The sequence below is a fragment of the Semicossyphus pulcher genome, unplaced genomic scaffold (assembly GCF_022749685.1).
Source record: "Semicossyphus pulcher isolate SPU_LCO1_2020_fin unplaced genomic scaffold, fSemPul1.0.p SCAF_7, whole genome shotgun sequence".
In the NCBI taxonomy this organism is placed as follows: domain Eukaryota; kingdom Metazoa; phylum Chordata; class Actinopteri; order Labriformes; family Labridae; genus Semicossyphus; species Semicossyphus pulcher.
In genome coordinates, this window is record NW_027211748.1 from 18,627,256 (window position 1) to 18,649,643 (window position 22,388).

The 22,388-nt window shown below is 42.1% G+C and overlaps 2 protein-coding genes across 2 annotated transcripts; both read right to left on the reverse strand.

Annotated features, from left to right (window-relative positions):
* LOC138611806 (activin receptor type-2B-like) lies at positions 1 to 16,759 on the reverse strand. Its single transcript, XM_069685048.1, has 11 exons — positions 16,640 to 16,759; positions 14,464 to 14,671; positions 11,007 to 11,122; positions 10,498 to 10,649; positions 10,184 to 10,327; positions 8,592 to 8,735; positions 7,650 to 7,798; positions 7,398 to 7,512; positions 5,440 to 5,578; positions 5,064 to 5,194; positions 1 to 3,263 (listed from the first exon to the last, which is right to left on the reverse strand). The coding sequence occupies exons 1-11, from the start codon at positions 16,689 to 16,691 to the stop codon at positions 3,069 to 3,071; spliced, it is 1,545 nt and encodes a 514-aa protein (XP_069541149.1). The 5' UTR covers positions 16,692 to 16,759; the 3' UTR covers positions 1 to 3,068.
* A 3,114-nt stretch (positions 16,760 to 19,873) lies between these two features.
* On the reverse strand, positions 19,874 to 21,145 carry LOC138612145 (gamma-crystallin N-A). The gene is made up of 4 exons (XM_069685457.1): positions 21,125 to 21,145; positions 20,706 to 20,954; positions 20,145 to 20,290; positions 19,874 to 20,009 (listed from the first exon to the last, which is right to left on the reverse strand). Exons 1-4 carry the CDS (start codon positions 21,143 to 21,145, stop codon positions 19,874 to 19,876), a joined length of 552 nt encoding a protein of 183 aa, XP_069541558.1.
* Between the last annotated feature and the right edge of the window lie 1,243 nt (positions 21,146 to 22,388).

A 22,388-nucleotide genomic window follows, 5' to 3' on the forward strand; every position in this document is an offset into this window, starting at 1 on the left:
TCATGGTTAATCAGTGTTTGTCTTTATTTTAATATACAAAAAGATGGATGTATTCTCATCTAGTTTATATTTCTAAGCATTTCAACTCACAGATAAAGTTACCATTCATACTGTTTTAGTGAAATCCAACCAACATACATCCCACACACACGCACGCGCACACACACACACACACTTCACATAAACAGGGAAGGTCACACAGTTCAGTCAAACTTTCACACTACAAGAAATGAACAATATGTCGACTGTAAATCAAAAGAAGGATTTTGCTTTCACAGGATTCACACATGAAAAGGAAGAAACCTTTTACATTTGTCAAGTAAATATATACACGATAGTTGATATTTTTTTCCTTTTTTTTTTTTTGAAGATGAGACTGACTCCGTGTTAGTGTTACTAACGAGAGAGGTACTGCATGAGGTAACTGGTTTTTCTGTTCAGAAGAGCTGGGTGTAAGACAGCATTTGGAGGTAAACAACCGATCGCGGCAGATTTTATGTCCTTCGAGATCGTCGTTTTTTCTGGCACAAAACGTGAAAGCACCCGGGTCACGTTCAGCTCGTACGCACACACAAAAAAAAAAATCAACCCACAGCATCGGGAGATTCTAACATTGTGCCCTCGTCTGAACATGATCCAGGTGTGATGAGATGATCCGCAGAGAGAGAACTGCTAAGTCACAGCTGAGTTAATGACTTAAAACTATGATATTCAAGTGACTATTGCTGTATATTAAATATTGCTGGACCCTTGGACCACGCACATGCCACTGTTTACATGAATGGGGCTGCAACATCAATCAATCATGTGGTTAGAGACACACTGATGATACCCAGACAATAAAAACATTGCTCCGTATTGATCCGATTGATGTATTTTTTTTTTTCTCCCACACGTTCTTCACCAAAAACTGCACAGCAAGCGTCACAGATTACTTTTTAAAATACCACCATCGTTCCACAGCACTAATCAAAGCACAACAGATGAGCCTGTGTGTCGTCCAACGTGGCTAAAAACTATCACTGAACGAGTCTGAACATCACATCAGCGGGTTAATATTGAGGTAATACTGTTCAATGTGGCATTTCCAGCAAGTGGCCAATCACAGAAGCCGCCAGCACCAAAACCATCAGGGATTTTTTTTTGTTTGTTTTTGATGATACACACACTAAGATTTCTAATGCAAGTGCTACCTACACAGCTTCTGATCCAGAGGAACTGATACCAGTATTCATAGAAATCAGTAACACGACCACCATTCTTGAAAAATCTGAGGAAAAAATGTATATATATATCTATGTATATATATACAAATATAAAAAGAATCATCACAGGGCGAGTTGTTAAAATGATTTTTAAATATGTAGGGGTGGAACTGAGAAATCCCTTTCCGCTTGTGTGAAATGAGAACAGTAATGCCCTGATATTGTCTCTTTAAAAATCAGATCAGTGATCGGCAACTGTGTGTACACGTCTATTTACAAGAATCTGCCTCTCTTCTTTTTAGGTTTGTACAGCATTAACACCGTGACAACAAGTCAGGCTCTATTTAAAAAAAAAGAAAAAATCTCCACAGACAAAGAGGCCAAACCGGCAATAAAATATCTCAACTACTAAAAACACAATAAAATACATAACACAACTTGATATACATGTAGAAAAAGCCTGAGGTACTTGTCAGAATATCTGAGGTCAGTCTGGAGGAGTAAGCAGCTGAGGGCTCACCCGGTCAAAAAGAAAACAAAAAACAGAATATTAGCCTCACATAATATCATTAGCGTTATATCAACAAAGAATACATGTACATCTACAAATCCTTGAGTATCCTGGAATAGTCACAGCAGCATAACGGACATTCAATGTATGGTATTCATGTTATGGTACAACTATGGCATTGCATTTGAGACAAAGGCAACCATTTGAGCTCTCCTTGCATGATGTACAGTGACTGAGGTATCTGGGGACTGATGTCCGACTGAGTCTATTGAACAAACCCATGAAAATAAAAAAAAAAACAGACATGTTGCTTACTCAAGTATGGCCCTCGCAAGGATAACCCCCTCTATCTGTCCATGATTCTTACTTTAAAAACACTCTTTTATCCATCTCATTTAGTCTTCATTTTCACACAAACACACGCACACACTCACACACTGACAGTTAAAATCAAGAATGTGTAACATTGCAACTCCAGACAGCATCCGTCAATGCCCCTGGCACTGGCAAAGGAGTAACTCTGAATTTCTGCAATTAAAAACAAAAACAAATCCAGGAATATGTCCATGGTAGCGAGCTGGATAGCTTGGCTCTCAACATAGAGAAAATGTTCCAAAGAAGCCGACTGGATACCTGAGAGGTAGTTCCCCGGGGGACAAGACGCTCGTCCCGAATCTTCAAAAAAGTCCGTAACGTCCAATAACAACTGCTCAGCTCCCGTTTCAGCTCCTTCCATGCGATAAAACAGCTGTGCTCCGATTTCTTTTACCTTTTTTTCATTCTGAGGCATTCACAGGTTTAAAAAAAAGGGAGCACACTCGATGTTTTTTTGTTTTTTTTAAATCGAGAAGCTTCGACCCCTGAGGAAGATGAATATATTTTGTCTAACAGTCTCAAAACGGTTCCTCCGAGGTGTGCAGCACGTCGTCCGAGGTTTGGAGCGAAAAGGTTCGTTTCATTTGGCCGCAGACGATCATGACCAAGACAGGAAAACGACAAACTTATGAGGTAATAAAAATAGACTAACACAAAAAGAAATACATGAGGTAATGATGACATTTAGGATTTGACACATGGGTGTTATCAGATGTGCCCATCGAATAACTTATTACTACTTCAAAACTACAGCAGATGGATGCGTTAGTAAAATCTGACTTTAAACACACAAAAAATTAAACTGGAAAAAAAAAAATGTAAAAAAAATACCAGTATTGGGATTAAATATCAGCTGCATTCAAGTTGCTAGTTGTTGTTGTTTTATGCTTTTAAATATTCACGGAGATCCGCTGAGTTTGGATTTGAAAAAATAAAAAGTCAGGAGCTCATGTGAGAGATGGTGGTGTCACGCAGGTTCAGGTGCTGGACTCTTTGGGAGGTAGGTCCTCGTTGGTGAGAGACGTCACTATGGAGACGGGGCTGTCTGAGGTAGTGCTGCTGATCGTCCTGGCAATCTGACCGATGCGCTCCTCGACGCAGCCGGCGGACAGTCGCGCCTCTGCGTCGTGGTCCCAGCATTCTTCGATGGTTTCGCACATCTGGCTCAGACCCTGCAGGGAGAAAACAGAAGTTAGAGGATAGTAAGGTGGACGTTTTATTCTTGTAATTTATTTAAAGGGCAGGTATGTAACCAGACATTAACTAACAAGGCTAGGTCAAAGCCTTGTACGTGGCTGACCGCATCAGGTCAATGTGCGCTTTTGTGAGCAATGTGTTACAAGGACAGCCCTTATGAGATCGATGACAACGTGTTTGAAAGCAGGTGTGCGCTGCGGACGTAGGTGAGGACAGCGGTGGAGCAGTGGAGGAGAAGCCCCGCCTACACCCCGAACAAAGTATCCAGAGCCGTATAGACAGAGAGTCGCGTCAGTGGAGGTCCAGCTTCATGATCTGCCATCGCAATGTAGCAGCTCTGTCTCTATACGGCTCTGAAAGTACCGTCAGTCAGTCAGTCAGTCAGTCAGTCAATCATTCACATACACATACGTGTGGAGGCCTGACCCTGGCGGTCAGCCAAAAACAGGACAGAAATTTTTCTGTGTCATCGAGGTGTAAACAAATGCTGGGCAATTGGGCAAAAAAAAATATGATTTTTTTCAGTATTCAACACAATTTATAATTGGATTATGCTGGCAGTTTGAAAAAACTGCTTAATAAAGCAGTTTCACATTAAAAATCTGTGTTTTCAATATGTACAGAGCATATCCAGGGGAGAGCTTGTTTACGTCACGATTCCTTCAGTGTTAACCATTCATGAGGTTTTGAAAGGGAGCCGGATCAATTGCAGAGGTATGCTCCTCTCCAAATCATCCAACCCAGTAATTAAAACCAGTAATAACCATAAACTTTATAAAAAGATGGACGACATGACAGCTCCCTAAAAGTGAAGCCAAAGCCTCTCTATCGCCCCCTGCTGACTGGCTGCAGTATAGGTCATAAAACCCGCCTCCTCCATGTTAACAGATGGGACATGAGTCAAATTATAAAATAAAAATACACGCCAAATAAATGTTTCCCAAACATGGTTTCTGTCATTATAGTTAGTTCTTATCATGCGGATTTACGTCCAAGTGTTCATTTTTCTGATAAGTTTAGTTTTAATTAATTATTTGATGCTGTAAAAAGTATGATTGACAGCTCTGTTGACCAATACGGCTCCTGCAGCTGATCTGTTCTGGATTAGCAGAGTAGAGGAGGACCGGCGAGAGGAGACGTAGCTAAAACAATCACTACAGTCATTGAAATTTCCATATCTGTGAACGTCTGCTTCAGACCAACACAAGATGCTGTTAAACACGCCGACGCACAGGATCCTTGTTTTTTACAGTAAGTTGAGTGAGTGTTTTGGTTAGCGGAAGTGTCTACAGCGGCTCCACCCGCCAATCACTAGTGCGCAGCTCTGGCTCTTTATGACATCACCATTCAAGATGGCATAAATTTCATACAATTAGAGCAGATGGAGACGCGCCATCCATCTTTATATACAGTCATTGGTAAGAACATAAAACGAAGCATTTTTAGGCTAAAGACTCATGTCTTTCAAACACACATCAACTCCACACTTCAACATTGCTTTCATGCCCCTCAGTTCCACAACTGTTCTTGACAGAAAACATCCACTGCCAGTGACAGCTCAAACATACGTTGCAATAAAAATGTCAACGTTTATCATCTTTATGGACTTAAAACTTATATCTCTATTGCGATCAGGTTATGGGCCAGCTCTACTGACAGAGTGTCAAAAAAACCAGAGCAGATTCAGAGAACTGTGACCTCAAATGATCGGGCCGTACTTGACATCCTGGTATTGCTGTTGAAACTGCAGCAGCTATTCTTCCACTGTTACTCACAGGATGTTTGAGCCAGCAGTCCTTCATGACTGGACGCATCTTCTTGTGCACGACCACATCCTGCAGATCCTCCAGGGAGGGATGCTGGCCTATTTCCTCCTCAAACGGCAGCATGTACTCGCCAACTGTACCTGCAGTGAGGCAACAGGATGGAAAGCATTACACAGAGATCAAGTCGAGGAAATAGTGCAGCATGTGGAAAATCCACAACTTGCTCTCTGTCTAAAGAGTAACTGCCCACATTACACCTTTAACCTGGCTCAGATGGCTTTCCCAGACCAAAACAGAAACTAATCCTTTGTTTATTAGATCAGCCTGCAGCACTGTGACCTTTCAACCTGAGGGTGAAGCAGCATTCCTGCTCTGTTTGACTCACCGTCGGTCTCCACGCAGCGGGACACCAGCTCCCACAGCACCAAGCCCATAGCATACATGTCTATCCTCAGGAAGGAGTCTCGCTGGAAGTTGATGGCTCCTTCCAGCACCTCTGGAGCCATGTAGCGCCTCGTACCCACCTGGACAGGGGATTCAAGAAGATTTGAGATACAGATACAACTGTCTGTTTTAAATAATGAGTTAACATTTTTAGCTTTCATAAGCTGCAATGCTGACTGGTGACATTTCTGGTTTGTGTATTTGGAAACTTTCCACCCACTGCTAATAAAACCCTTAAAGTCGAGATGAAATGAGAAATGTCATTTTAATCCTTTTAGATCACATCCTCGGTAATATTGTGCATCTATTTGACAATATAGGCCAAAAAAAATACAGAAAATCAGTTTCTTCGTATTCTTATATCAAAATCCGATCATTTTTTCTTCTGGTAAAACTAAATTTCACGCTTGCTTACATAAGTTAGCACCAAACAATTTCAACCAATCAATCTGCAACATTTAGCCGCAGAGCACCAAGAACGCTCGGTCAGTTAGCTAGCTACTGCGCTGTGGAGAACGTCTGACTACGCCCACTTCTCCACGATCAAATCAAATCCCTCTAATGATATGTCCCGCCTGCACGTCCTGTTTCACTCGGAAATACGTCACGATATGGAAGCTAGATACTCTCGAGATGCCGTTTCAGCTCGACTTTAACATAATTTAACCTGAGCCAGTTAAATCAATGCATATAAAGGCTTTGGTATCAAACAGCATCCTGATTCACTGCTGAGTAAACTGGCTCTGCTGAAAGCAGCAAACTCAACACAGATTTATTTCATGGTGAATTATCAACACCATCTCACACTTGTAATCAAAGTACGCTATTCAAACTTTCACATTGCAGTGATGTCGCTCTGAGGATATCCTGCTGTCTGTTTGCACTCGCCGTCTCAGATAAGACTAATTTTGAACAAATATTTGCATATATTAAAAAGTGAGGCTCATTATTGATTCATCAGAGCTGGAAAACATGTTTGTGATGATGGGGTCCTGTTTTGCCAGGTCAACTGATGAGGTCACTTTGAAGGTCAGCATGGGTTCCCATTTAATAGGATCAATGTGTGAATTTGATCCAAAAGGACAAAGAAGGTGAACTTAAGAATTGAGCGTGCACAGACTATTAGGAAACATTAAAGGGCCAGTTCGCCGATTTCCAACCTCAGTGCTATCATGCTATTATGGGGAGCTAATGCCATTATAGTAGGACGCTATCCGCTTCTCCAATGGGCCCTGGAAAATCTCTGCCAGACTACGTAAAACGCGTCATCTGGCGGAGGCCAGAGAGCTTGCTAAACTACACTTCCTCAATCTAGGACGCCGCCTCTGATGTCACGTCTCATTCAAAATCGTCAGGTTTGAAATGTAGACTGCAGACCTGAAGATTTTTTAGACGCATTTTGTATTCTGTATCGCTCTGAGCCGTTGCCTGCAGTGAAACGGTAGTATTTCACTCCAGCGTCTCTCGCTGGGCCGTTCCTTTCAGAGGGAGGGGCGCAATGCACGCTGGGTGTTGTAGGAATGTAGAATGGTCGAAACCACGAGCTGCTTGTACAACTTTCTCCACAGCTATGGCGCCAATTTCAAATTTTATTGCTTCTATCGATTACAGAGAACAGCAGCTTTGACTGACGGTGGCTTTTCCCAGGGGCAAACTGCTCCTTTAAGGCAGCACACTCAAATCTTATCAGAATCACTCTGTGGCCAGAATCAGCACAGATGTTTTTATGGTGAATTATTAACACCACCTCACACTCAGTTGCCTCAAAATAAGACAATATTTATTACATAAGCCTGTTCATAACTGTATAATGCCTATCAGTGGAAAAAAAGGAGTCAGTTGCTCAGGCTTGCATCAGAGTGCCATTATAGCAATAGATGTATTGAAGTGAGTCCTCACCTGTCCATGAGTGTCTCCTGGAGGTTTGCCTGGTTCAAATCGTACAGCCAGCCCAAAGTCTCCAATAATTGCAGTCAGATCATCTCGTAGCATCACGTTCTTACTCTTGAAGTCCCTAAGAAATTAATGTCCACGGCAAAAATAATTAAATCAAGCACAACCGGAAGAGGGCAGCAGCATTAAAATATTTGATTTAATATCAAATGTAGTCTAGAGTTCAGTGTTTTCAGGTTCAGGAAACCATAACCTTACCTGTGTGCAATGGTGGGTTTGGGTCCCTCTCCCTTGTAGCTGGGAATGTCCTCATGGAGGTAGGCCAGGCCGCGGGACATGGTCTCTGCTATGAGACACAGCTCACTCCAGGTCACAGTGTTACCCTTCAGATGGTCCGTCAGTGAGCCCTGCGAACACACACACACGCGCACAAACACACAGAAGAGACAGGAGCAAGGATTAGTAGCAGCACAAAAACGTCATTTTTATCGCTTCCCCAGAAACTATACGCTGAGTCAGTCGACCGTAACCCCTGAACACATCGTTTCTGGCACCAGCAGCCATGTATGCAGTCTACATTTACACATCACTTAAAATATCATTAAAATACAAACAAACATTCAACCAAACAGATGACACATGCAGCGATGGCACTTGCACAATGACTGTAACTAAATATGTTGGTGCTGCTGCTGTGGATAGAAGGTGCGACAAGGACAAGCTTCAAAGTCATTATACAAATAATGTAATGCTGCATTTGTGGTTATGGTAATTATGACTTAATTCTGTTACAATATATTAATAGCTTTTGTTGAGAGGGCCGATGAACAGGATGTTCTGGTAGCCTGGATGTGTTTAATTACAAACTATTATTTCAGGAACACTTGCTGCTGTTTTTGACATAATTGCCCGTATTATTCATACGCTACACGCTTCAAAATATAATGTTCAAGTCCAAGCAGCACAATTCTTTCACTTTAAGGTACAGTATAGGGTGCTTCAGACGTGCCTTAAGTAATAAAATCGGCTTTAATAAAAGCTGTGATGCTCTTTTGTCGAGGTAAATAAAAAAGCCTCTGCCAATATTGGAAAATGTCCAGCAGTTCTAGTAAACACACGAGCCCTATAGCTCACCAAGATTTGCTGTATAAGGGTTTATATATATATATATATATATGGGAAGACTTGCACTTCACTCACCCTCTCATGAAACTCTGTGATCAGCCACAGCTCCGTCTCCAGGTTTGTTCCGTGTTTCTCTGCAGCGATGTAACGTAAGAGGTTTTCATGTCGCATCCCCGGAGTCACGAATATGTCCCTCTCGTTCTGCCATGACTGCTTATCCTTTACAAACACACATGAATCAGGAAGTTAGGTTTAGGTCTGAACGAGCATTAATGGAAATACTGGGGTCATATCTTTTATGTTGCACAAAGCAGATTAACCCAGTTTGTCCCTCTCATGACATTACAAATCAAAGTCAGATTTTCCCAAAACACCAGCTGGTCTTTAAAGTGATAATCTCAAAGATTGTCATGTGAATAAATGTCTGTTAAGTGTCTATCTATCGCCGAATGAGGTAACACAATGGTGATTGAGCCTATGGCCCACTGATGAAAGCCTTTGCATTTGCAGAATTACAGACTGGGTGTCTGTGGCGACTTTTCCGGAAAAAAATCACAAGCAGCGCCCAGTTAGTGATGCGTTTTCCATCACCCAGCAGTGGTTGGTCTGCCAGAGAGGGTAGGCGGAGCTAAGCGGCTGCTTTTTCCAGTCTCTGCAAGTGTTGCGAGAAAACAGTAATCTACTATGGCTGAACAAACAAAGAAAAGATGGATGACTACAGATACAACTTCAAAAATAAGTGAAAATCCAAAGAAAAAGAAACTAACTCGACGCTCAGATGAAGGCAAACAGTCTAAAAAGGAAAGAGACCGTCAGCGAGGAAAATCAAGAGTTACAACCGGAGCCAACCGTGGACGTCACACATGCGACACTGTCTGATAGCTGGGAAGTGTGCTCCTGCAGTTACCGTTTATCGCCATAGGAGCCGCCAAAGAGAGCAAAACTGAGATCTTCAAAATTACAACTTTAAGACAGAAATTAAAACATCTGGGCCATCTTGGTTGTGTTAATCCCAAACTGTTCCCCAACGTGGTCAGTATACCCTCCTTGTTTGTATTATTTTACTAAGTGCGGTTGCAGTTTCCGTGACGCTGTGGCAAAAGAAGCTGCATCAGTGGAACAGAGAGACGTCCACAGGGAGGCAGAGCTGCAGCAGAAACCGGCGGAGGGCAGGAAACAGTAGCTTGCTCTGGAGATCTTCGAGATTACCACTTTAATAAACCCAAAAGTTCATTTAACAATACTGACCACTGTTATGAAGGCATTTTCAGCAACACTGTTTTACCTGGATGGAAAACATATCCTGTCTACAATAAAGGTTTTTAACCTGACTTCAAAGTTGCCCATTTTATTTTAAGACTACTTCACAACATGTCCTTTCTCAATCTCAGTTATATTGTTCCATTATTTTATATTTTCACACAAAATAATTGTATTATGTTGCTTGCGTCTCACAAAAAAGCAAGGACACGTCATTTCTGACTTAGGCAACTCAGTCTCACCTTGAGAAATGGCTTTAATATTGTTTTGTTCATACAACAGACTGGATACTTATTCATCCAGATTCTTCAAAACATCAAATGCTCTGTGCTGTGATGTAATGTTTATACATGAGCGTCACGAACTGGACGAGCGTATTCTTTTATCAAACTGATAAAGTTACGTACCTGAACAGGGAAAATCTTCACAGCAACGTATTCGCTCATCAACTGGGCCTTCCACACACAACCAAAGCGCCCCCTAGCTTTGATTTCAAGCAGCTGCAGGGGTTTCAGACCCACCAAGGGGGATGGAGGAGCTGGTCCAGGATCCTGAACAACAGACGATGAGAACCAGTAAAGAGTTGTTCTGCTTCTCATCAAAACATTGCAGAAAACTGGATAAACAGCAGCAGAATTTAGGGCTTCAAGAACTTTTTAAACTAAAAATATGCATTAAAAGATGCCACAGATAGTCAGACTGCAAGTACTGCCTCTCTCACCTCGCTCAGGTCCACGTGGCCGTACGGAGGTTTGCGGTGGCGGTACATCCACAAGGCCAGAACGAGGGCCAGGGACAGCACGCAGAGAGGCAGCAGCGAGTACACCAGCACGTTGAGCAGGGACGGCACCCGGGGTGGAGGCCGGATTTTCACTGTAGAGGAGGAAGAGAGAAATTACTGCACGTCTGCTTTATGGCGGGTGGGTTATCAGCAGAGACTCGAGCGTCCCTCACATACCTGCTAAAGGAGAGCGGTAACACTTTATGTAGATCGCCCAACCTTGATGCGACAAAATGAGTCTGTAAAAGTGCCTCAGATAGGCGACTCATGCCGTGTTTAATGTCTACTTCTACTACAATGCATCAGCGTTTAATCATAATGTATATACATTATGCTTTTTTACAACTAGGTGCAAGGCTAAGCTGCACTCGCACTTACCGGAGGGGGAAAAGCAGAGCCCTATTTTTGTGCTTGTGCTATACTGTACGTGGGATGCATTTGCGGCTCACCTCGGTTGCCACTGCCAATCATGTCAGGAAGGTGGGTGAATCGTTCATTGCAGTAGTTGCCCTCGCAGCAGCAGAAGAAGACCTGAGGGTTTTCCTCCATAGAGACACACTCTTGCCTAAAATGGAAGATGACACACCTGCATTATTGCTTTGGTAAACAAATGTCACAGGCAGATACATGTCAAGCTGAGGTACAGTAAAGAGAACACAGGGTTCTGTGATCTTGATTTGAACTCAGAGAAGCAAGTGTGGCTTTTGTTTCTGTATACGCTCTGCTTCAGCTTTAGCAATGTTTGACTGCCTGGACTCTTTAACCCATGCACTTTTTTTACTGTTAATGTTGCCGCTTCATGAGCCGACAAAGAGAACATTTTATCCTCTACTAAAAGGAGCAAAATCTCTCATTAATATACAAGCTTGTTAAATTAATTTGCAACATACAGTCAGCCCATGTCCCAAACTCAGAGGAATCACAGGCTTTATGCGACTGACAGACACCGCAGAACTGCTCTTAAATACTATAATTAATCTTTAACAGTCTCATAACTACGCTTATTCTCCCCTCATGTTTTTCTCTTTCTCATTTGGCTTTTATTAAACTGACCAGGATTAAATAAGTTTTTCCAGGTCTCTCTATTTTCCCTTTATAGTTATAATTACAGCTGGCAGCACTTCAGGCAGAAGCCGTGTCCCCTGAAACCGTCGACAGAACCCGTCCCTGCATCTAAACCTACAACTTGTGCACATCCCATTTCACCAACCCTTTTAAAAATGTGCTTTTGATTTAATGCAGTCGGTGCTGATTAAAATAAATACGCCATTGTCGGTCATAATTGCAGTCTTTATGTGTAATATCTCTCAAACTGCAGGTTGATCTTTAATCTACTTTTATACATTAAAGGCTGCTGCACACCAATTTCCCTGGTGGCTGACAGTGAGTTTTATAAACATACACCAATGTGTCATTTAGGGCCAATATTATATAATTTAAAATATAACACTAAAAAGTTTTGATTGTGCCAGTTAGCCCTGCACCAGTCTGACGACGATACAGCCTCTGGGGACAATGGTAAACTTATCAGGCGTGTAGCCAGCGGTTAGCGATAAATGAAATCAGGTCAAGACTTGCTTGCATTGCTTACAAAAAAAGTGATTTATTTTTAATTAACAGATCTTTAATTTGCCCAAAGTTTAACATCATGATGCAGTAAGACGTTAAAAATGAAGCTTTGTCAGGTCTGTCCTCAAGAGGAGAAGAAAACTACTTTTAAATGCTCCTTTGTTGAACGGAGGTCAGATCGATCATTTCTGATGCATTCGAAGAAGTCAGGAAATCTGAATGCCTAGCGGCTTTCGGGACACAGCGTCAAGAGAATTTATCTCAAGTTGAATTTTAGATCTAGAACGGATTGTCAGCTGAACTTGCTGAAGATGTCTGTTTATAGAGATCAATAAGAAGCTAAATCATGACCAGATAGCCGCTGATGGGAGCCGGGATGTCATTATAGCGCATTAAGTTCAGCCTGCTTTTGCTCTGCACATGACTGTTTCTCCTGCATACGCCGCAGCCTGCTGATACATGATTGGTCAATATTACTTGAGTACAAGCGTAGTAGATGGAAATCAGAACACTTGCCGTCCCTAAAATCCACATCCCAGCCTACAGAGTCTGCATGTAGAATCTGTAAATAGAAGCTTAGCCCTGCACTGATACAGGTTAGACCCTGAGCGGCCTGGTGTCACTGCATCCTCTCTACCAGCATCAGCTTGTGGACACTAAGCCGAGCTCTGCACCCACAATGAACCTTAATTCTTTTATTAGTCGAGGCAAAGTCAAGCCGTTCTGCTGACCGGACAGTTTGTATTGTAAAACGTGTTCAATAATTTACGCTCTGTACACTGTGTTGTGAAGCTTCTGACCGTGCAGCTCCAGTAGGCTACATGGCTGCGATATCAAATGTAGCTTTACACATCAAGTCTAGAGCACTGCATTGTGAAACTATTCATCAAGTGATAGAAAATTGATCAAGATTAGCCTTCATAGCGAAAGACAATAGAGTAGAAGCGCAGCAAGGTCTTTACGTATGATCACAAAGACACAGCTATTTTCAATTACCATTTGATGTCTGAGAGACTTTACAGGGGAAAACGCTGGTCACTTTCTGGTATCTGGTTCTTTATTGTGCCATTGTTCTGCTTCTCTCTCTTCATTAGAGTTCTAAATCAATGAGACAAACTAGACTTATTATACTATTTCTCACAGTTTATAGAAACTGATTCATTTAGAAAATATGAGGCAGATAATATTCTTATTTTCATGTGTAGTGTGTTGGTAGTTCTGTGTGAATATACAGTCCATAGGTGCATGGCCCTCGACATGTTGATACTTTTGTTGGTGATATAAAGCTCTGTTATTAAAAAGATCATTTAAGTTATTCGGTACATCTTGCATCTCTTTATATCATGTTATATTTTAGGGCTGCAACAGAACATTTCTATCCTAATAATAAATCTGCGGATCTTTTCGAAAACATGATGTCAAATAAATTTTATACTTAAAAAAGGAGCAATTCGCCACAGTCAGTCAAAGCTGGTGTTCTCTGTAATTGATAGAAGCAATAATATTTGAAATTGACGCCATAGCTGTGGAGAAAGTTGGACAAACAGCTCCTGGTTTTGCCCATTCTCTATTCCTACAACACCCAGCATGCAATGCGCCCCTCCCTCTGAAAGGAACGGCCCAGCGAGAGACGCAGGAGTGAAAAACTATCGTTTTCGACGAGAGTATACCCGTGGATCGGCTATAAAATATTTGGGTCTGCAGACAGCATTTCAAACCTGACGATTTTGACCAAGACGTGACATCGGAGGCTGGCATCCTAGATTGAGGAAGTATAGTTTAGCAAGCTCCCTGACTAAGTAAATGCATCATCTGGCGGAGGTTTTTTCAGGGCCCATTGGAGAAGCAGATAGTGTCCTCCAAAGGCACAGAGCAAAATTGCATTTCTTTCTAACATTATGGCATTAGCTCCCCATAACAGCATGACAGGACTGAGGTTGAAAATCGGCGAACTGGCCCTTTAAGGCTTAAACCCAAATATTGAATTTACAGTCATTTAAAATATCTGAATATCCTCACATTTGAGCAGCTAGAACTTGGATACGTTTCATTTTTACTTTTACTCAAGTCACTCATTATCAAAATTGTTGTTATTGTTGCTTACTTTTGCAAATTTCCTGTCAACCTATCAATGATTTAAACAGTGTTTCCTTGGAGTTGTTGTTCCTCTCCCCGAGCATGCCCCAGGTCACACACAAGAAGACGTACTGTACTAGATGTGGGTACTGAGGCAGATACTCCTGCTGTACTCGCTGCCACTCACTCTGGGTGCCAGCCAGACACCTGAAATATAAATGTAAAAACCTCGGTGGCCGTGACCTCGCTCGCTGACCCCACCTGTCATAGCAGTTGAAGTCGTCCAGCCAGCAGCCTTTCTTCACCAGCTTGATGGTCCCTGAGGAGTTGAGCCAGGAGGCATAACAGTGCAGTCGCTTGTCCTTCTCCCCCTCGCAGCGCTCGAAGCCGCTCTGGTTGGTCCTCTCCGTACGCCAGTTATCATTGTAGTACACACACTCCCGGGTCTCTGCTTCGCCCAGACTGTACCCTAAAGACAGACAGAAGGCCTCAGTCAGCTCACATGGTAATGAATTGCATCTCAACGGTGGAAGGAAGCGCAGACATATGGCGCAGGATCCGCTCAGTGCCACGAAGAAGAGACATCTCTGAGCAGAGCCTCTATCATCTCTCTGGCACACGGCCAAGTTTGGGAGCCCTCTGTAGTAAAAAGGGAGCTCCTCTGGGCGAAGGAATTGTTGCTGAATAGTAGTTCAGCATAATCCCATTCAGTAAAATATCTTTTCAGGAAGTAAAAGGAGGAAAAATGACAGAATTTAATTAGCTATAGAAAAACAATAGTATGCCCGACTGTGGTATAGAAACTCAGCACACACCGGGATGCCACTTCTATAGATAAGGACTCTTGTATCCTGCTGAAGTGTGACACATCTGGAAGGACAGATAAGACCTTCTTCTTTGAGGGCTTTTACTGTCCTTTAGCAGGAAATAGTCCCCTATAACCAGGATGATATGTAACAATAGCTGTCAGTCTCCTGCTGTTGCACAACTCCCTATTGAAAGGGGTTTTATCTTTATGGATTCAATGTTTGGCACACACTATAGCAGCACATGTAAGGTGTGTTTTGATGAATAAAAGAGCAGATAACGTGCTGTACATGTCATTCACAGCACAGCTTGGACATTCATCTTTGTTCACAGAAAAAATAGTGCGTGTCTCTTTAAATCCCTGCCTATAGGAGAGCTGCCCATCCCCCAGCGTTACCCCCACCGACCCATTACACACACTCAGGCACGCATCCACTTACACATACATGCATTTAGTTGTCCAGCAGCATACAATGGGGTTTCACTACAGCACATAGGGATGCATGCAAGCACCAAACATTGTGCTCGTTATTTAGGATGGAAGGTAGTAAAGACAACACACACACACACATACAGAGCAGTAATGCTCAATGCTCCATTGAGCCGAGATGGCATTTCTGATATCTGTGGTCACATGATCCGCGAGGACTTTTACTACAAGATCATTCCCCAACCCCCCTCCCTCTGTCACTAACCGAGGCTTACACCACAACAACATGAATTCTGGAGAAGCAGCTTACTATACACTCTAATCTGTAAACCATAAAGGCATTGGCTACAGCGCTGTTTGGGACACAAGAGACAGCTGTGGTTCAATTAAATTTTGTATCACAGTTCTAGGAAATAGCTAAAAAAAGGTTCAAAAAGTGGGTGTCATTGTTTACAGAACAAGTATTTGGCCATAGTATGCGCTGCCTAGCTAAGGGGTGGGAGTGAAGACGTTTGGGACACACACAAAAATCTCCCATATGAGTTGCAAACAAAAGAAAAACAAGCCTCATGCTCAATTTCACGTGGTACAAATTCACAATGTGAGTGTGTGTGGAAACGGAGCTGTGTAACAGTAACCTCAATTCAGGGTAAAGACCTGGCTTCAAACTAACAGCTGCTGTCTCCTCAAATCAAATTGATTTATGACAATCTGTACAACACAGAGTGGGAGAGAAAGTGTGTTTTGTTCGAGCTGTGACCACAAACAAGACCTGAGATGTAGAATATAAGGTTTCAGGATGTTGATGCAGCTGCTGCCTTCTATTCCTGCCACTGTTAAAGAAAGGCGACAGGGACGCAACAGTTTCCCATTTGGATATAATCCTGTGACATTTTTCAGAATCGAGGACTGAATTTAATGTCTTTTGATGTTGTTTGACAACATAAAAGTGGAAGGTATTGCTGAAATAATTCCCCCGTGTGAAATAGACGTGTTAAAGGGGCAAACAGAGAAAATGCGATTAGGGGTTGGAGAATAAAATCCCCACAGCTGAACGACGGTATCCGCTGCCAACAAAGTTTAATCAGCCAACAATCGTAAACTCGTTCGCGGGTCGAAATTTCAAACACTCACAAAAAAATGCTTCTTCCACGGGACTCGCTAAAAACTGTTGCAAAATTTTTAACAATAGCCGCTTACCTGCGCATAAAGTTCCCAGAAGAAGTGAACAAGTCAGCCATGAAAAAGACATGTTCCGTTTTAAATACAGGACAGAGATTTCCCCCGCTTTCCGTCGCGAGCATTAAAACTCAGGTTGTCCAAAACATCAGTCCAGGATCAAACCGACCACAGGCCTCCGGTCCCCTCAGCAGCCTAACCACCACCACCACCACCAGCAGCAGCAGCAGCTCCACCACAGCGCGTGTCAGTAGCCGCGTCGCTGCAACAATGTTGCAAGAAAAGATAGGAGCGATTAATTGACTGCCAGACTGTTAGTCCATTAAAAGGTGCGGCATTTCGCGTCCGAATTGGATCCAGAAACCGAATAGGACGCCGTAAAACCACCGGAGACGAACACCCAGCGCTCTTTTTGAGGTTATTCACTTGAATAGTAGCACCGCTGCATCGGGAGGTCGGTCGGGGTTTACATGCATGTTACTGATCTGTGTCCAAAATGGCTTCTAAATGGGGAATGGGCTGCAAACAGGGAAACCCGGATGTGTAAACACAAAGAGGGGAATTCAGGCAGCCAGCGAGTGACCTTAACACGACACCGTAGATACACGCCTGAAATGACTTTATTCGTTGCCTTGTATCGACATTTATCCCGTTTTTCACCATAAAAAACACACACATACGGAATATAAGGCGTTGTGGGAAGATATATGTTCCCCACGTTGTTTTTTTGTCCCGCTTCCAGCAGATACTACTTGCACTTTCTGTGGTCAGACTTGGTATTTTATAGTCTACTTTTCGGTTCCTATCATTTAGCCCGCGGTTTAAATGAGATTTCGTGTCCTGCCCACTCATTTCACTGCTTACACGCAGCGAAAAGTGTAATATTTGTAGCTTCTTATTAAAAGATTAACCTTATATTGAAATAATGTGTCGTAATATTCTGAATGCGAAAGAACAGCTTTATGTACAGATACAAAGCCAACCATAGGGGGAGGTAGGTACACACCCAGCCTGTATTTTAATGTTTTTCGAGTTCACCCATATAATTATACATGTCTAACAAATTTAAATTCATAAATATGTTAGTTAGCACGGCATTTCTTCCAGTGCAGAGGCGTTTTGATTGATAATTATCTCTTAAAGCCCCACAAATGTCAGGATAAATTCCCGAAAATATTCTATCTCAATGATCTTTTATGCATAAATGCGAGTGCTAAAAATAGCTGACCTAATTTGGAGTATCAGGATACAATAAATGCTATTTAAAATGTATTCGTTCTAATTAGGCTACTCATTTCACCACCAGACAGTGTTAAATATAAAATACATCTCACACAGCAAAACCGAAATAGAGAAGTATTTTTATTAATATAACAAAACAGGAAGTGTATGACAATAATCTCCCCCAGGATCAAGACATATATATTTTTAAGTATAGTTATGTTATATATATATATATATTTATATTTTATGTGTTTGCTTTCTCTGCTTATCGAGGCTTTCATCCAGTTTTTACTCAACAAAGTTAAAGTTCAAGTCATTTCTCTTAATAACTAATTTACCATGCTTTTGTTATCCCCCCACTTAAGAAGAAGCGCTTACCTCCATTAGAGCAAATGATCAAGGTTTGTTTATCAAAGTACATGTCTATGAAACGCCTAGATGTCTATAACAATAAAACATATTGTCTTAAATGCACTTTGTGGCATTAAAGACAAACTATTTAAAAACTGAAGTAATTTGTGTAGAAAAACACAAGAGAAAATCAACAATGACATTGTTAAGGTGCCATTAAGCGTTATTGCTCACAGGTCTCTCCTCTCTCCCTAGTCTTTGACATCCAGACTAATGGCATGTTGGTGACACCGGGCCGATTCAAGCAGCAAATGGCTCAGGAATAAGGTTAGCTACAGGTAATCGTCCTTAAACCAGTGCCGGGGAGTGTAACCCAAGACAAAGCATTTCCTCATTAAGCTCTCCTATATTGACCCCTGTAACTCGAGAGAGGCTGTGAGCGAAACCTGGTAAAGATAGATGATCTGTTGTCATGACAGTTGGAAGAGAAAGCACATGAGCGCTCATTAAAGGTCCGAGAGAGACACAACCATGGTGTGACCTTATGGAAGAATGACAGCATGTGGGGAAATGATGCAGTGGGGCATAAAGTATAAAAAGTGTGAGGTAATTGTGTTGTAAAAGGCTGTTGAATACAACTTATGTCACTATATGTGGAATTAAATACATAATGCATGTATGTTGTGTGCGAAATATGATCAAAAAACTGGATATAAGCTTGTTTCATGAATTAATTAAGGCTGAAAAGGCAACATTAAGTAATACATTATGCAAGATTCATGTGTCTGTTCCTTTGTTTCGCTTTTGGATTCAAGGTAGATCCAAAAAAAGAAGAAAATCCAGATATTTTTTATATGTTTGTGTCATTGTTGTAGAAAGTCCCCATTGAAATAACTCTGAAAACCCTGAGGTGAGCGTCACGACTTCTCAGTAAAATAGATAAATGACACTAGGTGGTAGCAGAGCTCCCCGGGGCAGGTGGAGCTGCTGCTTCAACCTGTGCAATATCTCTCTTTCACTCTTGATTTATTCTCTGTATATGTAGGGAGGACACACGGTATCTATTGTTCGCTGCCGGCTGCCAGACATGCACTTATATGTGGTAATGTGTCTGCTAAAAAGTTGCTGCTTTCTGGTGTCCTTGCAGGTTATCATAATTGCATTTTATGTAGTTTTTTCTTTTTCTTATCAGGCTGCATGCTTTTTATTATTAAACTAATTTCTGTTCCTTCCTGGATAAATACAATGTTCCATCCAATAGAAACATGTAAATGTTAACATGTGTTACATGTCATGTAACTTGGTAATGGATCCATTAGTATGAAGGAAGGCCAAACACTTAAAGGTTTTGTAATTGTGGCGTATAAAAGAAAGCAATTACCTGAATCATAGCCTGTTTTATTCTACAAATGAAATGTGATGGTTCGGTGAAGAGTTTCACACTGAGAGAGCATAAAAGTAAGAAATGGAAATAGGATTGAAGACATGGTCGTTTATTTCAGCCTTTGAGTCATAATTCAGTACAAAAATAAAACAACGAGCAATGTCAAACATTTTCTTCATCCTTTATTATTTTACAGACCCACAGAGTGAGCGTGAGATTACTTGACAGTACGCTGTGTTTTCCCTCGGTGGATGATCTCATCCCTGCAGTAACGTTGCCACAGACTGTGAGCTGCTTTAGAAGTAGTTTGCCACCCTGCGGACAGACTGGATGTTGGGGTTCTCTGCCTGCCACTCTGTGTGGGAGCAGTAGTTTCCTCTCTGCACGATGTACATGCGCCCACGGTAGTTAGGCTCCTCGTGCAACACCCAGCTGTAATAACATAGATAATAAATTATACATAATGAATGTTACATGTTATACTACAAAAGTCCACTACATGTAGAGGAAAGTTAAGTGTTCTGGCATGTTTAATTGACTTATATCCACTGCTGCAGAGATACATACGCTCCATCTCCATAGACCTTGATGGAGTTGATGCAGTTCTTGGTGAGGCCTCGAGCCTGCAGGAAAGGACAGTCTTCACACAGCTCCACGCACTGGCCGCTGAAGTTGTCTCCCTCGAACAGCTCCATCCTGTAATGCTCTCCATGCTGGGGAGGATAATGAAAAGTCCTCGCTGTGAATCATAGCGACAAAGGGAGCAAGGCCTCCATCTTTATGTGACGGGGGCACTGCATTGTGCGCACGTACACTTATACAAACACGCCTATAGAAATCTAAAGGTTAAATATGTGTGTGAAGGACAATCTGTAGAGCCCACAGTCTGTCTCAAGTGCACTAAATGGTGGTTTTCTTTCAGCTGTTGGTGTCAGTATATGATATGAAAAACTGCGAGGTACACACGTGCTGCTGTGCTGTAGCCTGCTTTATAATAAAAAGTCATTACCGTTATTCTGACTTTGATTAATTGAAAAACAGATTTTTTTTTCTTTAACAACCAAATATTTGTCTGTCCTTGTCCACACACACAAGAACACACACACGAACACACACACACACTCCTACCATCCTGATTGGCCTGCAGGAGCCCATGTGATCGTTATGGGCATTCCAGCGCTGGAATTCGGGGTACTCTCCGTGCTCCAGAATGTACTGCTGGCCCTTGAAATCCGGATGGTCGAAGCAGATGAAGGCCCCGCTCTCCACACGCACAGAGTTAACCCTGTTCATGAAGCCGCGGTCCTGGAAGTTGTCGCAGTCGCTGCAGATCTCCAGCTTCCTCCCAGTGAAACATTTTCCCTCATAGAACACGATCTGATAAAAATTGAAATTCTTTTCAAACAAATTCTTACTTGGAAAAAGTCAGCAGAGTCACAACGTTAGCTTTTAAAAGTGTCATTCAACAGAGTAAAAGAGGTTGGATTTGTGATTGTCATTTTATTTGTTTTTGTTGCTGCATCACACTTCCTGGTCGTGGTACTCACCTTTCCTGAGTACTGAGACATTTTCCACTGTTTGCTGTTCCAAACACACAGTATAAGAGTGGGAAAATTTGGACACCCAGATATATATGTACGACAGAGAGAGTGGTGGTATCGCGAGGCCGACGCCACAAAAGCACAACAATGGGGGGTTTAGACGTTTTGCCACATGGACAGTTTCCCTTTACATGTGCCAGTGCTGATATTGGAGTTTGGCTCTGGAGGGGCGAAACAATACGAGAGACATTCCGCTTTGATTGGGCTTTGGGGGTGATGTTGCACTGGGTTGTGGTTATAGACTAATACTTGGATCCTTTCCAGAAAGGGAGGAAAACAAACAGGGAGGGAGAAAGTTTAAGCAATGACACAATGCAAACAAGAAATCTGTCTTCTGACAAGATGGATGAATTACTGGGAAATGTAGACACAATGAGGCGTGGTCCCTGTCGATTCACAAGCTACTGAATCTAACAGCCCGGTTATCAAACTCCAAAGCAGATTTCCCAGCAGGTTTTCTTCTCCAATCCCTCCCTGTTGTTGTTTCTTTGCAGATCCAGAGACGATTCATGGATCTATTTAGCCCTTGACTCATGAACATTAGGCAGGACACTCTCAGACCCTGTTTACACCTGGTATTAACATGCGTCCAGAGTGATACAATCATATGTGTACAGAATTTAAATACAGGTGTAAACTGAGGCATGCTCATTTCCAATGTGGGGCTCACATCTGTTTGTTTTGTGGTCACTGTTCATATCTAAATTTTAGTGTGACCCAGGTAAGATATCAATGTGAACAGAAAATGATTTTAAAAAGACAGAAACGGCAACAACAAAAGATGTCACATTCGTTGACTCTTGATTTGAGGTGATTTAATACTTTTCTACTGCGTCTCCTTTTTTTCCATTTTCATGCGCAGTCGTATTGAATGCTCAAGAGCGGGATGTGAACAAAGAGACAAACAATCCCTGCATTGATTGGATAGGCGCCTGGATACAGGTGAGTGGTATGACCCACAAGCAGCTCATCATAATGCATAACAATGCAGCAAGGTGAGGATGTAGACGTTTCATAGAGGAGACGAGCGGGTATACCATGGATCTATTCACCTGTTTTTTTTCACTGTAAACAGAGACTCCTGTCTGAAGTGGAGTTCATGCACTTCGCTGATAAACCACACACCTATGGAGGAACATCAGGCATCACAGTTTCTTATCATTTCATGTTTTTATTTAAGGCTAATGAAGGTGATTGAGGCGACATGTTT